Here is a 27,280-nt window from a genome sequence, read left to right as displayed (position 1 = left end):
ATGATTATGCAAAATTAACTGACATAACAATTCTTCTGGTCAGTGTGTGATCTGTGATGTACTCGTGTTAATGAAGTTAGTATAACAACATCCAACACAGGATTACAGCGAAAAGCTATCAAACCTCAAAATTTCATTTTTTTCTATTGAAACACATAAGATGGGCTTAAATGAACACACTGGGCTTGAATGGTTCTACAGTGACTACCAGAGAAATGAAGATGATATTTTCTCACCAAAATGAAACAAATGTTTAAAGAAATGCCTGTAGGCTAAATATGCTGCAAAACTTGCCATCACAGTTATTCGTCTTCTGCCAAACTTTCTGAATTATCAAGGAATTCTTGTTCAAAGTTTTATGTAAGATTTATGTAAAATGAATCAGAAAACACTTAGTTTGTGTATCATTTTTAATCATTAAGCAGTGTATCTATCAGTAGGGCTACATGTATTGACTAGTGATTAGCTTGCTACGCTAGCTAGCATGACTCATCTTTTCACATAAAACTAAATAGTAAGAAATTACAAAAAACTACCTGTTTATACACAAAAAAACAAATCAATAATCTCTCAAATTACTTAATATGAATGTACTTAACAAGTCAGTGGCTGAAAATGGTTGAAAAGAGGTTCTTTCTGATGGGTCCCAAAACACCAAAGTTTTGAGGCGACTTTATCTGAGCCTCCTTGAGACTGCACAAATGTAGGCGGGCCTTTTTCAATATCTACAAATGTGATTGTGTCAAACAAAAACTGACATATAATTAAGAAATTGTGTGATTGGACAAAATAATGTATAGCATAAGACAGGCCCTCTTTTTTTTTTTAAATTGACTTCAAAGTCGCAAGTGGGCTTAAATGGTGCCTGGGCTTAATGGGTAGGCTTACCCTAATACAATACAATAATAACTTCATTCATCCCCGAAGGGAAATTATATAGAAATTATATATAAAATTATATATTATATTTACATGTAAAAGCAAATTCTATATTTATTTGGGTGGTCTTACAAGTAAATATATAAATAAAGAGCATAGTTTGCAAATATTTAACTTGTGGTTCAACTACCTAAAATCACAATATAACCCTTATGAATGGTTCATACCAAGGTCTTTTGCTAAGACTTGTGGTTTGGGCTATTGTGTGTAGCTTTAAATCAGTGTTAATTTCGTCGACTAAAACTATGACTAAAAATGTTCATCGACAGCTTTGTTTTCCATGACAAAAACTAGACTAAGACTAACAAAAATAGATCTGTGATGACTAAAACTGACAAAAACTAAGTTTAGTTTTTGACTAGAATGTAATGTAGTTTTCACGGACATTCAAAATCCATGATATCTCTCCACTGTGGGTAATTCTGTCAAAAAACAATGCAGCTGTAGCTCTTCTGTCTCTCAGCTGTAGAAAGCAGGGACCCCAGGTTTGGCAGGGTGCAGAGAACATCCCACTATGACTTGGTACCAGATTTAAGCAAGACAATAAATGCTTGGACTAAAAGTAAAACCTAAAATGTGAGGACTTTTTATGGACTAAAACTAAATGGACAGAAATTACTAAAATGTGACTGAAACTAAAATTCATTTCACTTAAAGACTAAAACTAAGACTAAAATTAAAAATATCTGCCAAAATTAAAACTGCTTTAAATAATGACATCAATTCCAATTTATGTTTAGTTTTTACAGCAATAGCTATGTCACTTTTTTGTGTGGGTCCATATCTTCTTGGATATGTGAAGGAGGGGGGAGCTCAGTGGATACAAGCCTGGGCACCACAGCTCTAAACTATAAAGGAAAAGCAAATTGCAATTAATATTCATAACTGTCTCATTATAATCAATAATGGAAAAAGTAATTGGCTGTTGTTAGGTGATTGCTGACTTAATAGCTGGCACTTGTGGGTACATTTGCGTTTCTTCACCATATTCTATTATAGAAGCGATCTGTATGTACTGTACACACTGTTTATTTTATTCTGTTGTGCTGATTGGTAAGCATGGCTTATTAGAGCCTAGTTTTCTCAAATTTACATCTGTGTAGGCATTAAACTGAAGCACTGAATCACTCTAACTTTGTTTTATATATGTACTTCCTGCAGAGAGGATGGAGCCAGTCCAAAGTAGAACACCTGATGAACTGTGCTCGAGTCTTCAAGAAGATGAAGTTTCTTGGCCATGTGAAGCTTCCCAAGTGGAAGACTGGACTCATTACTCTTGAATCATTTAGGGGCAAGTGACTTTGTTTCATCTTCATGCATTACACCAAGGACTACCTGTCATACATATGGACACAAGCTTTTTTTTCCAAGATCTAAACTGCTTTGTGAGTATACAGACAAGTTATCAGATGTGTTGAAAGGTTTTTTATTGCAAACATATAACTGCAGAGTTTCTTATTGTTTATCAGAGAGCTTGAATCTTTTGTTAAAAGTAGGAGTATTAGGGCACTACTGCAAAAATCTAGCAAATTAACTGAAATTTCACATGTTTTGTCCTGTATTTTTTACAGTAAATTTCTGGCAACCACAGCTGCTGGTAATTTACCGTAAAATTTAAAGTAAGGCAGTATTAAGCTACTACTGTAAAATCTGCAAACATCAGCTGTAATTTCTCATGTTTTGTCCTGTATATTTTACAGTAAATTTCTGGTAACCACAGCTGCCAGTAATTTACTGTAAAATTTAAAGTTGGGCAGTATTTTGCTACTACCGTAAAATCTGCAAATATCAGCTGTAATTTCTCATGTTTTGTCCTGTATTTTTCGTAAATTTCTGGTAACCACAGCTGCCAGTAATTTACTGTAAAATTTAAGTAGTTATAATAAAATACCATTTAACATTATACGGGTCTACTGTTTTTATTACTGAGATAGATTGTATTTAGGTTTACAGGATTTCTGGTGTTTTTACAGTAATTTACCGTAAACAGGTTTGTTTCATTATCGTTATTTTTACAGCCAATCCCTGTAGAAAATGTTGTAATAGAGCTGTAACTTCTACATCAAATTACAGTAAGTTGTACAGCAAATTACCGTAAATATGGTTACAGTATAACTGTTATTTTTACAGCACATCCTTGTATAAACGGTTACAATATTGTATTTTTTTAACAGAAATTTACAGTTCAAAAAAACAGGTTTGAACTGTAATATTTACAGTTGTAGAATGAAAACACCGTTTTTTCTCATACATTCTCACCGTAATTTTTACAGTAAATCTCTGGTAACCACAGCTGCCAGCGTTTTACCGTAAATTTAACGGAATTTTTTTTACAGTGTACTATTTTCACTGCTATTTTGAAAATAATGAGACGTTTTTGTCCTTAATGACTCAAAAGGGTTGGAAATTTTATATCAGATGTTACACAAAAACTAAAAATGCATCAAAGTCAATATTTTTCAGCTAATCATGAACATGTCCACGCTGGATTTAGAAATAATGCCCCAGCCATCCAACATTTGGTTTTAAGTAATCAATGAATTTAAGTAATCAAACTGGCATTTAAAGGGTTAAAATCCTCAAAATGATTGAACATTTGGTAGTTTTGAGCACAGCTGAAGTTGTTTAAGAGATTTCTAGAGATTTCTGCAAAAAGAAGCAGAAAAATATCAGTCTGTTTAGTTTTTATAGCAGTTTTTTGGAAGTGGACATTTTTGTCCCTAATGGCCTCAAAGGGTGGTAAATCTGTTTCCCAGTGTTCCTCTGACCTATGAGAGCAATTGAAATTTGAATTCAAACATTGCTTAGAAAGAAACTTTGTTACAAAAATTAGACCATATGCACTAACACAGACAAAATGGTGAGCAGAGAAGGAGGAAAAATTTGCCCAAATGGACAAAAATGTCCCTAGTGATGCCTGAGGAGCCGACACAGAGCGAGAGGTGAAGCTGATGATTCAGTGACTCCATGGACTTTTAAAACAGAAAAAATGCAAAGAAAGAACAGGAGCACATATAGCACTGTTGGAAGTTTAACCTATAAGAGCCCACACCCGTTTCTCCTCAGAGACATCTATCACTAAAGTAAAGGATGGGAAGTGTTACTCATATGCAGGGACGTAGCTAGGGATTTCTGGCCCCCAGAAAGAATATTAAACAGGCCCCCTCTCAACCAGCTAGCTAAGCAACAAATGTTGAGTAATTTTTACAAATATCTATGCATTATAACAGTGTTAATTTTGGAAGCTATTTTCAGTCTAAGTCTTAGTTTTAGTCTTTAAATTAAATGCATTTTAGTCATTTCCACCCTTGTTAGTTTTAGTCTAGTTTTAGTCCATAAAAAGTCCTCACATTTTAGTCTTTGATTTTAGTCCAAGCATTTATTTTCTTGTCTAAATCTGGTACCAAATCATAGTAGTGTGTTCAGTCATGATTTATTGATTACATCAATGTATGTGTGCTGGATCGGCAACAGAGCAGCTTTTTAACCCCTTTTCACCACTGTTTCTGTTCATTTATGCCACTTTTTCCCACTCTATGCTCATTTTTTCCACTTTTAATTCACTTTTGAACCCCATTTTCCTACTTCATCAAGACAATTTTGCAACTTTTTTTCCTCTTTTACCTGTTTTGAAACTTTTTAACAGCTTTTCATCATTTTTCACTCATTTTGTACCCATTTCTGTAACCAGTTTTGCCTATTTAAAAAAAACATGCTGCAAATCTATTTTACTTTTAGCCATTTGTTCCCACTTTGAACTCATGTTTGCCAGTTTTGACCTGTTTTTACGAGTTTATGTGCCTTTTTTACCTCTTCAACCCATTTGTCACTTTTAACCACTTTTCACAGTTTTCTTTCCATTTTTTATCTTGTTGCATATCTATAATATTTTGTTTGCCATTTAAATCTCATTGCTGAACTTTTTTGAACCCTTTTCACCACTGTTTTTATAAGTTATGCCACTTTTTCTACACCTATTTCATTTTTTTCCACTTTAAATGATTTAACCCAGTGATACTCAATGTGTGGCTCTAAGACAGTGAACACATCCATCCATCTGTCTAGCTACCTGTCTGTCTTCAGATCAGCTCCCTTCTTCTCTACGCCTTCTTACCTAATCCCAGTTTTTCTGCAGGTCCTGGTCAGACATTGCTGACCTCATGTTGACTGTGCAGGACACACACATTGGCAATCTTATTGTGAAAAAACCCTTGCATGTAAAAAAAGGGGGTTGCTTTTTAAATTAGCTGCATTTTACTGAAGCAACAACAAATAAAACTTCTGTATTTGCTTTTTAGAGAATGGTAAGTATTCAGGTGACAGACAAGAGGGCAGTAAGCATCCCTCCAATAAGTGATGGATCATGTTTTTGCTTGCCTCCGTGGGCCCCAGAAAGCTTTCACCGTTTCCCCTGCAGCGAGCAGCTTTCATCAGGTCTGCTCGACATTTTGGGGACACATTTAATTGAGTAAAATACAAACACACACATCATTTGTAGGTTTGAATATTGCTAAATGGACAATAAAAATGGTTCCAAATGAGCAGACATATGGGAGCAGAACAAGCTGGCTCTGATTGCTGAGCACAACCAAATGATCTGTATGACCAAAACCAGATGGAATCCCCATCCCTAGCTCTGAAATGTAGGACTTGCACGTCTAATACTGTCAGTAAATTGGTTCCTGCAGCACATTCAGGCGATATTTCAGGATACAAGATACACAACTGATTTATGTTTATGTGCAACTGTATGTCTTCTCTGCAGTTTGCTTCAGGCAAAAATCCCTGCAGTGAACAGAGTCTAAACTCAGCAAAAGACTTCCAATCCCACTTTGGCAGCACAGCTTCAACTCAGACATTAATGACTAAAGTGTTTGTGGATAGAGCTGGAGTTGGAAGAATTACAAGTATGAGGAATCTGCTCTCATAATAAGAACCTCTTCATAGACAGCTTACAAGCATAGAAAACTCGCCTTGAGTTTGTTTGATAAAAGCCAAAGTGGAATAATATTAGATTATGAGGGTAATTGAAAAACAAATCGGGGTTTGAGCAGACAAGTCTTCTCATAATGAGTTCCTCTTAAAATGTAGAAAAATTATTTCACATTTGGCTGTGAAAAAAATTAGAAATACATAAGGGCAATGTTACTCAACCCTGCTCAACCTAAGAGCCAAATTATTGAAAAATACCTTTGCAAGAGCCACAATCTAAGTGGTGAAGCAGAAACAGCTTGAGGTTCAATAACAATAAGGTAGCAAAAAGGGTCAGAAAGAAACAAAAATGGGTGAGAAGTGATGAAAAAAATTAGTTATGGGTGACAAATGGTCAAAAGCATGGCAAAAAAAGGAGTGAAAAGTGACTAAAATGGGCAAAAAGCAGTCAAGAGTGGCAAAAAAAAAATTAGAAAACAAGTGGTATTTAGTAGCAAAGGGTAGCTGAAATGGGTGATAAGTGGTGAAAAAGGGCAAAAAATGGAATGTAGTGGCAAAAAGAAGTTGCAGAAACAGAGGAAGCAAGTGGTTTTTAATGGCAACAGGTGACTTAAATGGGCAACAAAATGGCAAAAAAATTGTGAACAATGGCAAAAATGTGATAAAAGTGGGAACAAGAAGAGACTAAAATGGGTAAAAACTAGGAAAAGGGGGTATTTAATGGCAAAAATGTAGCTTAAATGAGTGGAAAGTGGCAAAAATGGTGAAAAAGGGCAAAAAAGTTTCCCTTTTTTAAGTTTTTTTCTGGGGGAAAATTTTTCAAAATGAAGACATAAAACACTGAGTATCACTGCTTTAGGGTTTTTGCATTTTCTCTATTTTATAAGACGTTCCACTCATAAGGAGTGCACTGTCTGGCTTACACTGATATCCGTTAATACGAACTGCCAAATTAGGCCGTCAGAGAGGCCAAACCCCTCTGAGAGCGTGTTCACCCCCACAGCGTTGGAGTTTGAGCTCTGAAGGATTTCTACCGGCCATCTGGACTCAGAGCAGGACAAAAGCCACAATGCAGAGTGTGCCATCTATTTCACCTGCAAATCAGCCTTTGGAGTGCCTTGACCCCCCCAGGACTTTCCTCGACTCCTCTCTTTTCACTCCGTCCCTTTTCATTGTCAGAGCAGCTATTATCACTGACATGTGCCCAAGCTAATCCAGTGAATGTGTGTTCTCTCTTTGGCCCATGTTTACTTGTAGGAAACAACAAGGGAAGGTGCTCAAACATTAACAGAAAGAGCTAACATCAAATTTACATTTTTAAATGCCTCATTAATACCAAGGACAACACACTTTAAGTGTGTTATTTTTGCATTATAGGAACAAATGAAGTTAAGTTCTGGATTTGTCTTGGGACTTACAGTCTAAAAATCAATAATGAAACTGTCCCATGGGTCAAGAAGGTCCCATGGGTTCCCAGTTTCCACTCCTACTAGCTAATTAAATAACTTTCGACAAGTACTTCAGCATTAAAAGAGATAGAAATGCACTGATAATATCAGTTAAACTTGAACATGCTTTATGCATTTAAATGAACCTTCAGAAAAATCACTGAAATAAAGTCAGTGCTTTTGATTTAAATATCCATGAACAGAAAATGTCCAAATTAGAAGAAAATGAGAAAAAGCCAGACTAAAGGATTTACAACACCCACACGTACTTCACCTTAACTGATTTTTAAATGAAGTACCAGAGTACGAAGGTTTTCAGATGCATTATTTTGAAATCTAAAAAAATTATGGGATCCAAAATTCACCAATGGTTCTGAAAAAGGTAAACAGCCTTTAAGGTACAGCATATAGATTTTTCTTAATGTTTTGCTTGGTTTGAAAATGTCAGAATAAGATGAAAAATGTCAATCATCTCCCGGTGCATGATCACGCCGGCGTGATTTCATCACCTGTGTCACATGACAGCATGAAAACAAAGCCACACTTTGCATTGCAATCACTTAGTGTGGAAAGAATGATCTTTAAGCTTTCTTTTTGTTTTTGCCTGATGTCACTAAGCCAAGTAAAACAGGAAATAAGATCATTTTAATTTGATATAAAAAAAAGGTTATCTTACACACAGGGGACCATGCTGTACAGGGCTAGTTCTGGCATTTTTTCATAATTTCAGCTTATTGTGATTTCTTTGTAAAAATGAGTATACGTTGTTTTAAATAACAATTTTTAAAAATCCATTTTTGCAGGGTGTTGTGTTTTTAGAGGCCCTGTATTTAATACAGTGAATTAAATTTAAAAACAATACAGTTTTCATTTTATAAAGTTGAGGTAGTGAATATTAAACCAAACATGAGCATGGTATACATTTTCTGAGTGGTTTATTTTGTCAGAAGAAAATTAACAAAATGGCAAAATAGCCAGTGGACCTCTGAGGGTTAAAAGCCTAATTGTCAGGTAGGATGTGCGGGGCAGCAAACAGGTTTTTTCAAGTTATCCCAGAAGGATAACCACTCACAAGTGATTACTGGGAAAAGGGAGAAAACAAAAGCTCAAAACTGAACAAAAAGACCCTTCCATTCTTGATTTTACTGAGGAAAGGGGAAACTCAACCACTACTGCTGCAGCTGAAAAGGAACACAAATTTCTGAGAAATCTTCAGAAGAAACTCAAAGATCACCGGACTGGTGTGAAAATGAGAAACAAAAAGATTGGTTGATGGTTTCCAGTACCAACAATCTTTAAACTGGTTATTCTCATAAAATTTATTCCAGAAATTATTTTGACAATCCTTAAGCAACCTTAAACTTTCTAACTCGCAAGAAATTACACAAGGAGAGGCTCCTAGTACCTCAGGAGGTGAGCTAATGAGTCAGCATGGAGTGCTGCAGCCTAGGATTAAGTAAGTTTACCACACCTGGCCCCAATCAGAGACAATCAGCCACTCACACCTGGCAGTGCTCTGACTGACTCTCACTCAGTCGCTGGCTGAATCTCAAACTCCTCCCAAAACACTGAGCCCTGAGCCCTTATTAACTTAAAGACCCCATAAAGTGAAAATAGATCTTTATTTAGGTTTGTTGTATGACAGATCACTGTGCCATGAACCCCTAGGTCAAATTTCAGTCAGATAAAACATCTCTATGTTTTTAAAATCAAACTTCAAATCATGAAAAATGAGGCAGTAACATCTGCTCCAGGATGGTGTGGGCGTGTCTGTCGAATGAGCTGAAGCCACGCCCACTCAGGAGAAATACGATCCTCTCAGATTTAAAAATGCTAAAATCTGAATAGAGGAAAGCACTCGAGCCGTTATCCTGCCCCTTGACCTTTTGTTGACCTTAGAAGAAGAGATAAAGTCTATTTTCTGGCTCAAATCTCTGTTTTTTTCCACTTTTTGCCATGTTTTGCCCCATTCTCACCCATTTATGCTGCCTTTTCCATTGAATGCCACTTTTGTCCCATTTTTGCCAGTTTTCTCCATTTCAGTCTGTTTTCACTCATTTTTACCACATTTTTACCATTTTTGACCTTTTTTCACCTGTAACTTGTTTTTTAATCAATTTTGCCACTTTTTCTCCCAATTTTTTGATAATTTTCACTCATTTTACCACTTTTTTTCTCCAATTTCTGCCCATTTCACCACTTTTGCCCATTTTAGTCTCTTTTCACTCATGTTTTGCCACATTTTTACTGTTTCTGAATATTTTGCCACCTATAACTCATTTTTTAATCACTTTTTGTCATTTTTCGCCAGTTTTTGCTTCTTTTATCTTGCTTTTTCCTATTTGCAATTTTTCTTCCTTTTGCCACTTTTTGCATCTTCTTTTAAATTTAAGCTGCCTTTTCCTGTGAATGCTACTTTAGTCCCATTTTTGCCCATTTCAGTAGTCTCATTTTTGCCACATTTTGATGTTTTTTTGGCCTTTTTTTTAAATGTATTTTTATTTATGTATTTGATTAGTATGAAGCCCCTTAAGGGATATAGGAGGGAAAAAAATTAAGGGAGAAATTTTTTTAAGGGACATGAAAAAAAAAGGAGTTTTTTTTTTGTTTGTTTTTTAACAGTTTGTGAGATCTCGCAAAAGTAGATTTAAATGGCGTAGCAGTATCTACTTCCGGGTCAAACCAACCAAAACAATGGGCGAGCATCTGTGGGGGAGATTCATTGAATTTTACTTTGAATTGGCCTAAAATGTAAAGAAATTCAATCGGTGCTTAGTCTCAGGTTTACTTTTTGTCTCAGAGAAAGGCATTTGAAGGCATTTTGGGTGAAAGGGGACTCTTTCGTCATAAAACTACTCGGATCTGGCGTACCTGGTCGAATTTATCAGTAATTATTTGCAATCCTCCAGACAGCTGCACGGTACAGGTGGGTGTGTGCCAAATGCAGAGAGCTAATATTACTTGTAAGTAAACATACAAATGGGTTTGAAAGAGATGAATCCAGGATGGCATTCAGTAAGACAAGCGAGCCGTTTAACTAGACGGAACTACGTTGCAAAAGGAGCTCACTTCATCTGCACTTGGATTCATACGATAAACTGAAGCCAATGGGGGCATTGTTGGAAGGAAGGTCAAATGGCTTAATGCCTACACAACATCTGGCACACACTCATCTGTACCCGTGCAGCTGTCTGGAGGATTACAACTGGTTGCTGATGAATTCAACCAGGTCCACCAGATCCGAGTGTTACGATGAGAGTCCCCTTTCACCCAAAATGCCTTCAAATGCCTTTCTCTGAGATGAAAAACATGCCTGAGACCAAGCACGGATTGAATTTCTTTAAATTTTAGGCCAATTTCGAACTTCGGTAAAGTTATAAAGTTAACAGATTCGGCCTTTCCTAATAACTCAACAGAGGATCATCACATTTACAAAAACCCTCAATCACCGTACACATTATGGTATGATTTCAATCTACTTTTGCGAGATCTCGCAAAACTTTTGCGAGATCTCGCAAACTGTTTAAAAAAATATATTCTCCCATTTTTTTTCATGTCCCTTAAAATTTTTTTTTTCTCCCTTAAAAAATTGTCTTCTCCCTTAATTTTTTTTCTCCTATGTCCCTTAAGGGGCTCTGTAGATTAGGACAGAGTGCATTAATGAACATTTTCCCAACACAGGTTCATGTAAATATGCTGGAATTAGCACAATAGCTAAAATTCATACGTTTGCTACCTGTAACTTATTTTCTAATCAATTTTTTCACTTTTTCTCTCCATTTTTGCCAATTTCACCCATTTTTTGCCACTTCTTCCCTGCTATTTGACCATTTCACCACTATTCTTTATTTTTATTACAACTTTAACCCATTTTCGCCACTTTTCACCACTTAGATTCTTGCAAAGGTGTTTTTTTTTTTTTTTTGTTTTTTTTTTTTTAACTATTTGGCTCTTTGGTTGAGAAACACTGATCTAGAGTTAACTCAGAAACTGCCTGCAGGTTCATCCTGTCCCCTTCCCCTGTAATGCATGGCCAAAGACTCTCTACACCCCACATTACATCTCTCTTTAACCATATCAATAAAGGCAAAAAAAAAACCCGGAGTAAATTTTAAAAATGTTGCAGCTTTAATGAAAAAAAGAGTTATAGCTGAGGACAAAGACTTGCAAGGACAAATGTTCCCTCAGAGTCAGTGCAATGGAATTAAAAAGAGAAGTAGACTGCGATTCTACTGACTTTTTAAATTATTTTCACAAGTTTTGGTGAGAGACGGCCCTCTAACAGTCCTGGATTTCTTAATAATGCAAGGCGGACCAGTGGGAGTCCTCTGCAGCCAAGAGGAAGGATGCATCAATCATGTCCACCTTGCATGCCTGTGCTTGTGCTCATGCATGGGCATTCAGAGTCCTGAAGCCCTCCTCTTCCAACCATGAGTCGACACAGTTTCCTGTATGTGAATGTGCCTGGTTTTAAGATTTTATAACATTATCCAACACATTTCTTTCAATCTCTAGTCAAACTGATCCCCTGCTTAGTGTGTTTATGACTTTTTTTTACCAATCAAAGTCCTCCGATGTCCCAACAAACTCCAATTAAACCTCCACACCCCTCCCTGTAATGACCCCCCCACACGTCCTGCTCAGAACAAAGGCCATCCACCCTCAGCACACTTTAGGAGGGTGGGGCTCATTGTTGTGGAAACCAGAGGCAGATGGTCACTTGGGCCTTTCTCCACATGACCACTTGTGTGAAGGAATGCCTGGACGCCCCATTGATGGCCAGCAGGAGAAAGGTCACCATCTGCTGTCCAAAGGTCACCTGGGTAAAGAGTGTCTTTAGCCATGCTTCTGGACATTTACATAAGTCAGTGAGGAAGCGACACCGCCCCCCTCCACAAGAAACACACAGTGCTTAACGAAGCAGGCATTTGAATCATCTCCTGCAGTGGAGAGGGAATGATTCCTCTGAGAGACAACGGAGAAGAAATACTGTGAAAACATCCACTTTTGAGAGCAGAAACTTTCCTTCAAACCACCGCTGGCAAAAGGAAAAGAAAAGCACTGAGAGCAAAATATTCAGCTCATTTATTTTAGTCAGAGGTTCCCCCCTTTAGGCGCCAGAGACAATGCAAAGACACTTGGAAACAATTACCAAAAACTTTTATTTCTAGAGGAATTTTCCTAACATTTACAAAAAAGCAAAATAGAATAAAACTGTGAAATACTGGTATTTGATCACACTTAAATTTCTCAAGTTAAGTTCTGAAAATGTAAGGCCTCTTCCCCACATGAAAGTAGCAAAAAAATGTCAGAAAGTTCTGCACGCTAAATCACAGTACATGAAGAGAGCAAGGCAAATCCCTATGAACAGATTGTTTTTACAAGTACATTGTTTTAAAGGCACTTACAGGTGAGGAGATACATTTCATTACAATACACCAAAATATCGACAAAAATGCCAGTGGTGAGGTTTATCTCTAAAGCAGTGATACTCAACGTGTGGCTCTGGAGCCACATGTGGCTCTTTGGTGATTATCTGTGGCTCTTTTATGTCCTAATTTCAAATATTGTTCCCCCAAAAAACCTTAAAAAAAGGAAACTTTTTTGCCCTTTATTTACCATTTTTGCCACTTTTCATCCGTTTAAGATACCTGTTGCCATTAAATACCATTTTTTCTTACTCTGTTGCCCATTTTTGCCACTTTTATCCAATTTTTGCCCTATTGTCACTTTTTTTTGCCACTTTTCCCTATTTTTCTGCCACTTTACCCCAATTAAGCTGCCTTTTGCCATTACAAACTACTTTTTCTCTATTTTTTGGCCCATTTTTGCCACTTTTATCCAATTTTTGGCACTTTTCACCCATGAAAGCTACCTTTTACATTAAATACCACATTTTTATTACTTTGTTGCTCATTTGTGCCACTTATATCCAATTTTTGCCCTTTTTTAAAAATTTTACCTATTTTTGACCACTTTTATCCTATTTTTGCCTTGTTTCACAGTTTTCTCCCCATTTTCACCTACTTAGTTTAACTTTTGCCAATAAATACCACTCTTTCTTAGTTTCTGCCCATTCAAGCCAGTTCTTTTTGCCACTTTTATCTAACTTTTGCACTTTTACACCAGTTTTTACCTATTTCAGCTACCTTTTGCGCCAGGGTCTCAACCCCAAAAATTCTAAATTATGATTGGCTCGGTGTCAGAGGCAAGACTTTTACTTTGAAGGGTAATTAAACAGGAAAGATTGACTGACAGGACATTCAACCAATCACCTTCTAGAATCTTTAAAAATAAATCCTGCACTTCCCAAATGCATTCTATGAGTTTTTCTAGATAAATGTGAAATAAATTCCATGCAATATATAAACCAGTCCATCTGGCATGTATACTTAGCTTTATTGTCCCTTTTCAGCAGACTTTGGTTAAGTCTTTACACCGCTTTCCACATTATTTTATTTATTTTGCAAATGACATTTTTCTCATATTTTCCAAAATATTAATGCAAATGACAGAGTATTTTTCACGTCATCAGCCATTAGAGCATAATTCGAATGTTTTTGAACAAACTTCATAATGATAACTGTTATTTTTTTTTAAATAAATACCTCAAAATGCACTGTTCCCAATTATTATGCAAAACAGAGTTATAAAAGATTTTATAGGTTGTAAAGAAGTGAAAATGGTCATTTGTTGAATTTGCAGCATTAGGAGGTCATATTTACTGAAATCAAAGCTATTTCAATCAAAAACATCTTAACAGACCAAGTTCCATGTTAACATAGAAGAAATTAGTGTCTGATTCAGAGCACAGATGGGTTTGTGCAGGTAAAGGCATAATGAGGAAGGTTTCTGTCAGACAAATTCATCAGATGAAGAGAGCAGATGCTAAAATGTCATTACAAAGCAGCAAACAGGTATTTGAAGCTGCTGGTGCCTCTGCAGTCCCACCAACCTCAAGGTGTAGGATCCTCCAGAGGCTTGCAGTCGTGCATAAACCTACTATTCAGCCACCCTTAACCAGTGCTCACAAGCAGAAACGGTTGCAGTGGGCCCAGAAATACATGAAGACTCATTTTCAAATAGTCTTGTTGACTGATGAGTGCCGTGCAACCCTGGATGGTCCAGATGGAGGAGTAGTGGATGGTTGGTGGATGGCCACCATGTCCCAACAAGGCTGTGACTTCAGCAAGTAGGGGGCGGAGTCATGTTCTGGGCCGGATTCATGAGGAGAGAGCTGGTAGACCCCTTTAGGGTCCCTGAAGGTGTGAGAATGACCTCGGCAAAGTATATAGAGTTTCTGACTGACTACTTTCTTCCATGGTACAAAAAGAAGAACCGTGCCTTCTGTAGCAAAATGATCTTCAAGCATGACAATGCACCATCTCATGCTGTAAAGAATCCCTCTGTGTCATTGGCTGCTATGGGCATAAAAGGAGAGAAACTCATGGTGTGGCCCCCATCCTCCCCTGACCTTTAACCCTAGTGAGAACCTTTGGAGCATCCTCAAGCTAAAGATCTGTGAGGGTGGGAGGCAGTTCACATCAAAACTGCAGCTCTGGGAGGATATTCTGACATCCTGCAAAGAAATTCAAGCAGAAACTCTCCAAAAACTCAAAAGTTCAATGGATGCAAGAATAGTGAAGGTGATATCAAAGAAGGCTTCTATGTTAACATGAAACTTGGCCTGTTCAGATGTTTTTGATTGAAATAGCTTTGATTTCAGTAAATATGACCTCCTAATGCTGCAGATTCAACAAATGGCCATTTTCACTTCTTTACAACCTATAAATGTTTTAAAACTCTGTCGTGCTTAATAATGTGGAACAGTGCATTTTGAGGTTTTATAAAAAAAAAAAAACGGTTATCATTATGAAGTTTGTTCAAAAACATTCGAATTATGCTCTAACGGCTGATGACATGAAAAATACTCTGTCATTTGCATTAATATTTCGGAAAATAAGAGAAAAATGTCATTTGCATAATAACATGGAAAGCGGTGTAGAGTTAGATTAAAAGGACTTGCAGTACATGTTGTCCCTCTGATGTGTTACATTAAAAATACAGTATATATATATATTCAAATGAATAAAACATCTGTAGCATACTTTTGTGTTAGAATTGGTGACTATACATGTAATAAAGGGTTAATGGTATTCATTCCTGCACACCTGCAAGAGTCACTGCCACAACCAAGAAAGGGCGGCTATGCCACTGATCCTGTATCACTATTATTGTGACTTTGAATTAATTCTTAACAGTTAGTCCCAGTAAATAATCCCATGGCTTTGGCTGCTTCATTGGTGTAACTGAATGGGTTTCATGATACATTTAAAAGGGCCGATAAAAATCCTGCAAGTTTATAAAACTAATGCTAATGCAATGCATTTTAAAGACCCTGTAAAGTGAAAATAAATCTGTATTTAGGTTGGTTGTATGACAGCTCACTGTGTCATGAACCCCCAGGTCAAGTTTCAGTCAGATTAAACATCTTTAAGTTTATAAAATTCAGCTTCAAAATGATGAAAAATGAGGCAGTAAAATCTGCTCCAGGATGGTGTGATGTGTCTGCTGAATGAGCTGAAGCCATGCCCACTCAGGAGAAATACAATCCTCTCAGATTTAAAAAATGTTACAGTCTGAATTGAGGAACGCGCTCACGCCATTAGCATGTCTCTTGACCCTTTGTTGACCTAAGAAGAAGATGTTTTAAATGATCCATAGACCACTGTGGCTGATAGATTTGGTGAATTTACCTCACTATGAACATGTTTAAGGCTACCATATTCCAGCAGATCTAGTGTGTTAAGACAAAAACTTTGGATTTCACTTTTCAGGATCTTTAATACCAGCGCTGCACATCTTTTGCAGAAATTACCCCCTATAATGAGATACAGTTGCAATAAGAATAATTCAACCCCTGAACAGAATCCCTCACAGCACCTCAAACATGTAAAACCAGTGTTGGTTCAAGAACACCTGATGAACTAATCCAGGGCTTCACTAGTGTCATCGAGTTTGCGTGAGCTGGAACATGAACTACCTGAACAACGAGGGGTTTGTTGAGCGTCACGTTTGTCTGCATGTTAGAAATATGGCAACGTCAAAAGAATGGTTAAGAGTAAAGAGAGAGGATATCACTGCCCTTGTACAGGATACAGAAAGATAGCAAAGGCACAAAATGTTCCCAGAGACAGGAACAGTGGTTCCACCACCTGGACAGGGCAGAAAAAGGAAGCTATCAACAGCTGCATTTCCATTACCCTTAGAAATATGCAAAATCGAAATAGCATAAAAAAGGTCATGGAAACACCTGAATTTCTTAAAACCTCTCAAATATGGCTAAAAGTTTTTACGCTCTCATGAGGAGGTTTTTCAGACGTTTGGATATAGAAATATACCGCAAACACTTTTTCTGCATGTACAAGTCACAGGGCATAACATACAGTGTCACATGACCGGTTCACCCCGGGAAAACATGGCGCGGTACGTGTAGACAGAAGAGGAGACGAGACTTTCTTAACATCACACTTATACCCTTATACGCTGCGTTTGCCATACATACAGACTTTGCCTCTGAACTATCATCTATTGCCTTCGTCTTTTGTTCAAAATTATCAAAGCAACCTCTGTAGATGTAATCATACCAACATGCTACAGGTTTTGAGCATCCAGCTTCCTTGCAGCGGATTCACGCGAGATGGGATTTTTATATGAGAACTCATGCCCAAAACTACCTTCAATGGAAACGCAGGTTGTGAAAAATCCTCAAGAATTGCAAGAGACCTCCATTAAAACTTGGTGGCAACAGAGACTGAGGTTTCAGTGAGTACAGTCCTGAACATAGACGTTTGCATGCGAGAGCTCCAAGACATACACCACTACTGACCCAAAAGACCAAGAAAAGTTGGCTCGAAATCATAGAAATAAGCCACATAGGTTTAGGGACGTTGTTCTGTGGAGCGATGAAACAAACTGGAACTTTTTGGCGCGATGGATCAGGGGTGTGTCTGGAGGTAGGAGAATGAATCAGACGCTGAAAAGAACACTGTACCACAGTAAAGCATGGGAGTGGCTTTGTGATGCTCTGGAGCTGCTTTGCATCCTCTGGCACTGGAAACCTGCAGCGTGTGGAAGGACAGATAGATTCATTGAAGTATCAGGAAATCCAACAGGACAGTGACCCAAAGCATACCTCAGATTCCACCAAGACTTGGTTAAAGCTGGTGTCTGGATATGCATCTGGTTTGCAGCAGGCCATAGAAGCCAAAGGGTGCTCTACTAAGGACTAAAGAGGCTGCCATGAAGGGGTTGAATCATTTTGAGACTGGAGAAGCCATTATAAGATGCATTGTGTTGAGCTATTTCAGTGATTTCTGTCTGATTTGTTCATTGCAAAAAGCAGAAAGTCGGTACTTTTTCAGAATAAACTTGATTTACGATAGGGTTGAATAATTCTGATTGCAACTGCATTTCTCCATCACCACCCAGCTTTTGTTTGATGTGCATACAACTGAAGGCTCAGATATTACTTAGACAAAGTATATTGTTGCAGAAATAGTGAGTAAATGCGTTTGTTTTAGCTCCATCTACAAGTTAGTTAACTGTTATAAAAATGTTTTCACAGACTTGGCACATTTCTTTGTCATTAAAGGCTATGTGTGACAGATAGGTAGGTAGGTGTTTGATTTCAGCAGTCTTTATCCTGACTGGCTGTGAGGCTGAAGTGAGGCTGAGGGCCGGCTGCTGCGCCGGCGTTGTAGGAGGATGAAGGCGATGAAGACAGCTGGTCGTAGCTTGGCAGGCTGTCCTGGCTGTGGAGGACATTTGAGGTCTGCCCGAGCCTGGGCCTCGGCCTGCCTCCGCCTTCACCCTCGCGGATGTCTCTTTGGTCCAGGAGTAGGGAGAGCGACTCTGCCATGCGGTTTAAGCTCTGGTCCAAGTGTGTGATCTAAAAACCGTCGAATCAAACAACCATCAACAGAAACAAACTGGCTCTTAATTAGATTCACCACTTATGATGCTTTTCACTCATTCAGATTGGATTAAGTGCTTCTGCATGTCATTTTATGAGGTTAAAAAGAGTGGAACACAACAATTATGTCCTTTATGTAATTTAATTAACATGATTTTCAAACAGCATTATGCTAGTGATAGTAGCCTCATTTGTTTATGTGAACCCTGAACTGTGACTGAAAAGCATTTTTGAATTAAAGGCTTTAAAAGTGAACACTGCAATGCAAGGCCACATCTTCAACATCTCGCCTTTTACTCACACACCAAGCTAAGTGACAGTCATCGAAGAAAATAAAAGATTTCTGTCTGCTGCATGCACGGCAGAGATGTTAGGTGTGTGTAAGAAGGGAACTGATGGAGGATGCATTTCAAGATTTTTTGTTTTTCTTCATTGTGACTCATCACAGAAGAGAAAACAAAAGTTTTTTTACTTCAAAGAACAGGTACAAGCGGTTCAACATTTGTCAAAAAGCTGAATATTATATTCAAGTCAGTAAATCCAGTTCTGTAAAACCTTTAGAGCAGTGATACTCAACATGTGGCTCTTTTGTGATGATTTGTGGTGTTTTTATGTCTTAATCTGAAATATTATATATATACCAGAATATACCAGAAAACCTTAAAAAAGAAAACTTTGACCTCAGAAATGATCCATTTTAAAACAAACACTTCACTTATTTGATCCACATTAAAAAGTTTATTTCCCACTCTCGTATTGTGGGCTTTATTTGGCCACTCTGAATCAATTTTTGCTGCTTTTAGCCCATTTTGCCGTTTCTTTTAGCCCATTTTTGCCACTTTTGTCCTGCTTTTTGCTACTTGCTATTTTTTCTACTTCTTTTGCCTGTTTCTGCCTTTTTTCACCCATATAAACCAATATGGGTGAAAAGTGGTCAATAAATACCACTGTTTGCAAGTTTTTCCACCTTTTAAGAGCTTTTTACTAATTTTTGCCTTCTGTAACTCATCGCTTTTGTCACTTCGATCCCATTTTGCCTGTTTCTGCCTGTTTTTCCTACTTTTTCTCCCCACTTTTGCCCCTTTTCAGCCATTATTGGTACATTTTTGCTGTTTTTAGCCCATTTTTGCCACTTCTTTTTGCCACTTTTTGCCTGTCATCGCCACTTTTGCCCTGCTTTTTGTTATTTTTCTACTTCTTTTGCCATTTTCTGCCACTTTTCGCCCATATAAGATGTGTTTTGCCAAAAAATGCCACTTTTTTCCAAGTTTTGCTCATGTTTGCCACCTTTATGTTGCTTTTTTGTGCCTGTTTCAGTCATATTTAACTAATTTTTTTGCTACATTTTGCCACTTTTGACCATTTTTGCCCCCTGTAACTCTTTGTTTTTGTCACTTCTCACCCATTCTTGCCTGTTTCTGCCTGCATTTCATACTTTTCCTACCCATTTTTGCCCCTCTTCACCCATTTTTGCTTCTTTTAGCCCATTTTTCCAGCTTCTTACCTATTTTTGCCACTTTTGTCCTGCTTTTTGCTATTTGCAATTTTTCGCCCTTTTCTTTCTCCTTTGCCATTAAATGATTTTTTTCCCCACTTTTGCCACCTTTTTTTTTTTTTTTTAACAGCTTTTGCCCCATCTTTACCACCTTTATGCTGCTTTTTGCCTGTTTTAGTCATTTTTCACTAGGCTTTTTCTATTTTTTTGCTGCTTTTTCCCATTTTTGCCACCTTTCTACAGCTTTTTGCTCATCTTTACCACCTTTGCCCGTTTCAATCATCTTTCACTGAGTTTTCGCCATGTTTTTGCTGCTTTTGACCATTTTTGCCCCCTGTAACTCATTGTTTTTGTCATTTTTCACCAATTTTTGCCTGTCTTTCCTACTTTTTCTCCCTATTTTACCCTTTTTTTTTTAAATCTATTTTTGGTCATTTTTGCTGCTTTTATTCAATTTTTGCCACTTTTTGCCTATTTCTGCCACTTTTGTCCTGCTTTTTGCCATTTGCTGTTTTTCCCCCTTTTCTTACTAATTTCTGCCTCTTTTTGCCAATATAAGCTGCCTTTTGCCATTAAATGTCACTTTTTTCCTATTTTTGCCACCTTTTTTAAAGCTTTTTGCCAATCTTTACCACCGTTATGCTGCTTTTTGCCCGCTACAGTCACTTTTCATTAGGTTTTCTCTACGTTTTTGCTCCTTTTTCCCATTTTTGCCACCTTTTTTTACAGCTTATTGCCCATCTTTACCCCCTTTATGTTGCTTTTTGCCTGTTTTAGTCATTTTTCACTGAGTTTTTGCTATGTTTTTGCTGCTTTTGACCATTTTTGCCCCCTGTAACTCATTTTTTGTCACTCCCCACACATTTTTGCCTCTTTCTGCCCATTTTTGCTACCTTTCCTTCCCATTTTTGCCCCTTTTTTGCTGCTTCTCACCCATTTTTGCCACCTTTTAACTTATTTGTACTACTTAGTTTGGCTGGGCCCCAGAAAGCTCTCCCATTTTCCCCCCTAAATGGACGGCCTTGTCTCCACATGACTTTTCTAGGATGTTCACGGCTGTGTTCAACCACCTACAGGTACAGTGGAGGTCCCTGGTCACTATAGCACCTTTATTTTGGGGGTTGCGGGCTGAAAAGGTTGAGAACCCCGGGTCTAATGCACATTTGTTAAAAAAAAAGTATCATGGGTACTGATTTTGCAGTTGCACTAAATCCCACCTTGTCCTCTATCCTGTTCAGTCGGGATCCTATGGAGTTGTTGCCTCTGTCTCTGGCTCGCTCTTCAGGAGGAGACGGTAGTACAGCATATAAGAAGAGAGGAGGATTAAGACTGCAGTTTAATACATAGATACTGTAGAGCGCAGTGGAGTGATTGATTACCTGAACTCGTCTGGAACAAAGTTATCTTCCCTAAAGACTGGTCGAGTCTGTGGGAAACAAAAGGGAGGCTGGAGTGAGAAAAATATACACTTAGCTGCAGCCTGTCGGCGTATTTCCTTTATCTGAAAAGCTCTTTGTTGTTATTCCGTTTACCTCCTCTGCAGCTCCTTGATTCGCACCATGAGGTTGAGGTGACCCTGTGAGTATTGCTCAATCACATCCCGCACATCATATGGCTTACGAGCTTGCTGAATGGAGAAAGAGAAACCACACATACTGCTTTTAAGACATAAAAACTTTACTTATTTGTTTTACATACTCCAGCTTTGCTTGGAAAAACAGTTTTTACATTTCTCAGGGGAAGGTAGTGCTTTTAGTTTCATTGCTTCTAATTATCTCTGCCGCTGAGCTCCGTCTACGCTGACACCAAATACTCATTCTGTGTAAACGCTCCCTTTCATTTATTTAATGTGATAAAAATTTCATGTCAGCAGAGGAGCTGAAATGGAACAAAGATTATAAAAAGGTTTAAGACAACCACCAGCAATATGGCAGTAAATGAAACCTCAGTAGTCAGTACTACCTCTTTGGTTTTGCTATCATAATGCTGCTTTTCTTAGTTGCAAACTCTGCTTTAACACCACAGTATTTAATTATATCATGTTATTTAGTTTACAGGGACTACGACCGACAATAACAGGGTTAGTTCTGGGCATATGGAGGTATAGGCAGTCCCCTAGGGCTGTGAAGGTGGGCTAGAGCCGGCCCGGACCTATAAAGTATTGATTTTGATAAATCTATCCGAGCAGGCATGAAAAGCTGTCTTCGGTTCAGCCCCATTTCTTTTAAACTTGCTCCTTTGCCCACGCCATGGCGACAAATAATGACTGATTTAAGGTTTTTGCTCTTACAACAAGAAGATGACTGAGGGCACACTGGAGCTGTTTGGTCCACTTTAAATGAGCTCTGGTCTGTTTTTCATGGATAGGCTGGTTCATTTAGAGAGGTGTCAAAGCTCACACGAACTCTGATGCCATTACTACATAAACCAATGTAGCTAAGTCAGCTTTAGTGAAGTGATCTTAAGCAAACTCAGCCAGAGATAATGTAACTGCATAGATAACATACTATGTAGCGGCCTTGTGGGCTTAGCTTAGCTATGTAGCTCCATTTGCTATGTAGCTCCTTGATCTACAGCAAAGATAGCTTTAGTGAGTGAGCTTAAGCAAACGTAGCTAGAGATAATGTAACTGCATAGATAACATGTCTACACAGCAAAAACTGGAATGTTGAATTCTCAGTGTTAGACATTTCAGTGTTGATTTTAACACTCAGAGTGTAATTTTAACCCCATTCAGAGTGAATGGCCTTCAGTGTTGGAGTTATTTGACAGTGTTGATCCACCACTGTTAGTCCAACTCAGCAGAGTCAACTGATCAAAGCCCTGCCTACTGCAATTTCAAATCGGGGATTTATCTTGTTAAGAATTATCTTGTTAAGTTTTTGGTTTTAAACACTTTTGCACCAGATGCCAACTAAGTTGGTCACTCCTTGACTGTGGTATAGCTGTCTTCTTACAATGGAGATAGTGCAGCATGTCAACTCACAGCATGTTCTAGTTGCCATGAAATACCTCCCACTGCTACAGTTGTTCAATGTGAGGTGGCATTGTTTCTTGTTGTTAAAAGGTTTGTGGGAGAGGGGCAGTAGTTATCCACAATATTCTACACTCACTGGAGTTAACTGCAATACACTCATCAGTGTTAACACACCAGAGCCAAGTGTAGTCTGGTTCACTGTTTAACACTGACACCAGTGTAGAGTACCATCAACACTACTCGGTGTTCACCAGTGTAAATTTTTAACACCATACAGTGTTGGAACTTTTCTAGTTTTAGATTTTCTCAGAGTTAATCTAACACTGGCAACTTTGCTGTGTATGTAGCGGTTTTGTGGGCTTAGCTTTTGCTATGTAGCTCTATTAGCTTTGCAGCTTCTTTATCTAGCTAAGTTAGCTTTAGCAGCGTGAGCTTTAGCAAACATAGCTTAAGTTGACTTAGCTACATAGACAATGTTGATATGTAGCCCAAGTAGCTGTGCTGTAAACATAGCTTTAGCTATACAGCTGCCTTGTCTACTTGGCTTCCCTTATCTACTTAGCTTATGTAACTGCATAAATATCTAAACTTAAAACAAATAGTAAGGCGCTTTGTGTTTGGTACATTATTTCTTTGTTGTAACAATCCTTCTTGGTAATAAATCTTATACCGTTGGAAAGCCTGTTTATTACCCTTTTAAATGATGCCACATTTGTAAGGATCATGCATTTGTGGGATGAGCAGCAGAGCTGAGTATGTGGGTTGCGCCCATGAAAAATGTGCCAGATCTTCTCTGCCAATGCTAAACAGCTGATTTTGCTGTTGCTATTGACTCTTGTTTTGAGCTTCTGGTACCCACAGGTGCTGCCAGTCAGGTGCCTGATTGGCAGCACCTGTGAGCATGGGCCCTGCTACAGTGGTCAGTGGATGTCTGCTTCAAGAATCGGCAAATTTGCTATGTAGCTCTATTAGCTTTGTAGCTTATTTATCTATAGCTAAGTTAGCTTTAGCAACGTGAGCTCTAGCAAACATAGCTTAAGCTGACTTAGCTACATAGATAACGTAGAAGAGTGCCTTTGAAAAAAATCTTTATTTCAAGGGCCTTGTAGCCCTGGCACTTCACTCCACCCCTCCATTCCAACAAGAATCAGGACACCTTACCTGTAGATAACATGTTAAACATAGGGGCCATGCTAATTGGTAGGGGCAAGGGATAGATCAGGACAGAGTCTAATACTTTAAAATGAGCAAAAACAAAACAGAAGGTCAGTAAGAGAGCAGAGCCATGTCATCAGACCCTTATTTATTGTAAGATGAAGGCAGGGTAATAGCTATGCCTCTGTTATAGGGATGCTGCCATTGGAGGAAGTAACAGAGCAGAGACGATGGTGATATATATTATAAGAGCAGGGAAGATGAATCGGCATGTCTATGTGAAGCCCCCACTGTGTGTTTACATGCCATTCTGCACCTGCATGATGCAATGTGAAACCACACAACGGGAGGAGCCAAAGGCCTAGCGGTCAGGTCGCTCTCAGAAGAGTTATAGCCCTCCAAGTGGGTTGGGGTTCAAGTCTGTCTCGTTGCTCCTTTCTCCCCTCATTTTCTCTGTTGTTTCTCTGTACCACTGTCCAAATAACGGCATCAAAGCCCAAAATACACCATAAAAACATCAACAACACACTGAGACAAAAATATTACACCATTGCATATGTAATGTGCAATGGTGTAATATTGGAGGAACTTTGTTTCACCCCTGTCGCAAGATTACAATCCAAAAAGGGTTAGTGAAACGCTTACTGACACCACTGCTGCAGCTATCATCATCAGCCAAGCTTGTCTTCACCTGAAGGTATATTTTATCTTTATGTAACATTTAATTAACATGAAAAACTCTTTGGGATTAAATATCTTTTTTTCAGGACTGTCCTGGCCAAGCAGCAGTTCCATTTTAAAAGTGGTACAAGCAGCTGAAATGAGTTGTCTAGCCGGGTTCACCATGAGAACCAGGGTGAAGAGTTCAGAAGTCTGGAGGAAGCTTACAGAGGCTCCTTGGGCATCTGATAAGGATCCCCTCCAAATTCATCCCTTTGGAGGTCCTTCAGACACATAATTTATGTCACTGATTTATTTATGTTTGAACAATAAAAGAATTACAGTTACAATTGTTTTTACAGCTTCACAAGGAAAGTACATTTGTGCAGGTGAGGTAAGGAAACCTGAGATGGCTTTTAATTAGACCTCACCATGTAAAGTGTTCATCATCACTTGCTGATGTTGATAAGTAAAACATCAAGCTAGGAAGAGCCCTCAGGGTAGACCCAGAATTTGCTGGAAGGAGTATATGTACATCCCTTTAGGCCTGGGAACACCCCAGTATCCCCTAGAACACCGATCATCAACTGGCAGCCCAGGGGCCACATCAGGCCCCCCAAAGCTTCCTGTCCGGCCCCCAAAAAATCATTAAATCCAGAAAAGGAGGAAAAGAAGATTTTAAGAGTATCCTTTTGCTTTAAATGTCTGCAGCTGTTTATCCATCCCACAAACAATTAATGTTGAAATAGTTTTAGATTGACTAACCATTTGATCTGTTTTACAGAAATTTACTGTCAAATTAGTTGATATTTAAAAAAAGGGTTAAGGTTGGCAGAAGTGTTGCAAAAATTGGCAGAAAAAAGTTGTGAAAAGAGGTTAAAATGTGTCAAAAAATGATAAAGGAGGAAAAAAGGGGCAAAAGGTATCAAAAATTGGTTACAAATGACAAACAATGGTGCAAGAAAGTTAAGAAAAGGAGTTAAAAAGTGGCAAAAATAGAAGAAAAGTGGCAAAAATTGACAATAGAGTGGCATAAAGGGGATAAAACATGCAGGAAAAGCGGTTTAAAGGGGGTTAAAATTATGCAAAAATTGGGCTAATGAGGCAAAAAGGGGCAAAAAGTATCAATAGTGGATTTAAAGTGGGAAAAATGGTTTTAAAGTTGCAAAAATTAAAGAAAAGTGGCAAAAATGGATGAAAGAGTGGCACAAAGGGGCTAAAACATGCAGGAAAAGTGGTTTAAAAGGGGTTAAAATCATGCAAATATTGGGTTCAAGAGGCAAAAAGTATCAAAAAGGGGTTAAAAGTGTCAAAAGGGTTAATATTGGTGCTAAATGACAATTAGGGAGGGCCCATTCTCTTGGATTTTCAGGGGTCCGGCCAATCCTGTTGTCAGGCTTTTCTCCTTGTGGCCTGCTGCATTCTAGATAATAGAGATAGATCTCACTGGTAATGAATAAAAATGTCCTGTAGTTTAAAGGAAAATACAAATACTACTGCAATAATATTTCAATCAGACCAAAATGTTCATTTAATTTTTGTGTATTTGAAAGTCCGGCCCCCAGAGTTTCTGTTGAGACTAAATCTGGCCCTTGTGCAAATGTACTTGATGACCCCTGCCCTAGAAGGAGTTGGAAAATTTCTGCTCATTTTTGACTTCAGCAGATCATCTTGACCATGTACAGGGTCTCAAACTCAATCACAGCAGGGGCCGAAATCTAAATTTAGGTTTAACCCGAGGGCCTAACAGAGTCAAGATTTAACCAAAAACTATCAACTGTGTTTTCTCAGGTAATGAATTATAGGGGAAATTAAACAGTGATGATAAAGGATTTTAAATTAAAAAAAAAAAAGGTCAAAATGATTAAATATCACAGCATCAGTGTCACTGTGTGTCCATGTCAAATAAATGCTAAATAAATAAATAAATAAATAAATAAATACACGAGTTAAAGGCTCAAAATCTGAGATAAAAAGTTAACTTTAGAAGTCCTAAAAGTCAACATAAGGTTTTACAAGGTAAATATATGAGATACAGACCAAAAATCATAAGTTTTTAAGGTAAAGATATAACATACAATACAAAATCAAGAGATAAAAAGGTCAAAATAAAAGATAAAATTCAAAATTGTGACTGAAAGGTCAAAATTTGAGATAAAATTCTAGATCAGGAGTTTAAAAAATGAAAATATAGAATTAAAAGTCAAAGTTAGGAGTTTAAAAGGTCACAATATGATTTAAAATGAAAAATTGTGAACATAAAAGGTCACAATATCAGAGACAAGGTCAAAATTAAGAATTTAAAAGGTCAAAATATGAAATATAAAGTAAAAATCCTAAGTTTTGGTCATAATCTTGGAATGCAAAATGAAAATATGAAATGAAAACACAAATTAATTTCTTTCCCTCATTCCTGACTATTTCTACTCTCTACTTTTTCAGGTTTTTATGACTTAAGGAAGTTTTTTTTTTTTTAATCTTCAAGGATCTGGAGTGGCCGGGTGAAAGCCCAGACTTCAATGCAATAGAGAATTTGTGGCTGGACCTGACAAGGGCTCTGATCCCTGCACGACCTGACAGAGCTTGAGCAGTTTATCAAAGAAGAATGGAGTCAAATTGCAGAGTCCAGATGTCTGAGCCTGATTGAGACCTATCACAGACTCACAGCTGTGACTGCAGTCAACGGTGACTCTACTAAA

General features: G+C 37.9%; 1 protein-coding gene across 2 annotated transcripts in view; it reads right to left on the bottom strand.

Annotated features, from left to right (window-relative positions):
• Nucleotides 1-15,832: 15,832 nt before the first annotated feature.
• kcnq1.1 (potassium voltage-gated channel, KQT-like subfamily, member 1.1) overlaps nt 15,833-27,280 on the bottom strand; it is a 133,867-nt gene continuing 122,419 nt past the window's right edge. For both annotated transcript variants that reach the window (XM_041794230.1, XM_041794224.1), the window contains 4 exons: nt 21,322-21,416; nt 21,169-21,215; nt 21,007-21,068; nt 15,833-18,270 (listed from right to left, as the gene is read on the bottom strand). In XM_041794230.1, the coding sequence (XP_041650164.1) occupies nt 18,010-18,270; nt 21,007-21,068; nt 21,169-21,215; nt 21,322-21,416 (465 nt within the window). In that variant the 3' untranslated portion in view covers nt 15,833-18,009. The remainder of the gene's footprint in view (nt 18,271-21,006; nt 21,069-21,168; nt 21,216-21,321; nt 21,417-27,280) is intronic.

This window comes from Cheilinus undulatus, linkage group 1 (assembly GCF_018320785.1).
Source record: "Cheilinus undulatus linkage group 1, ASM1832078v1, whole genome shotgun sequence".
Classification (NCBI taxonomy): Eukaryota; Metazoa; Chordata; class Actinopteri; order Labriformes; family Labridae; genus Cheilinus; species Cheilinus undulatus.
Note: the sequence above shows the minus strand (reverse complement) of the source record. Positions and strands in the feature narration are given on the sequence as shown.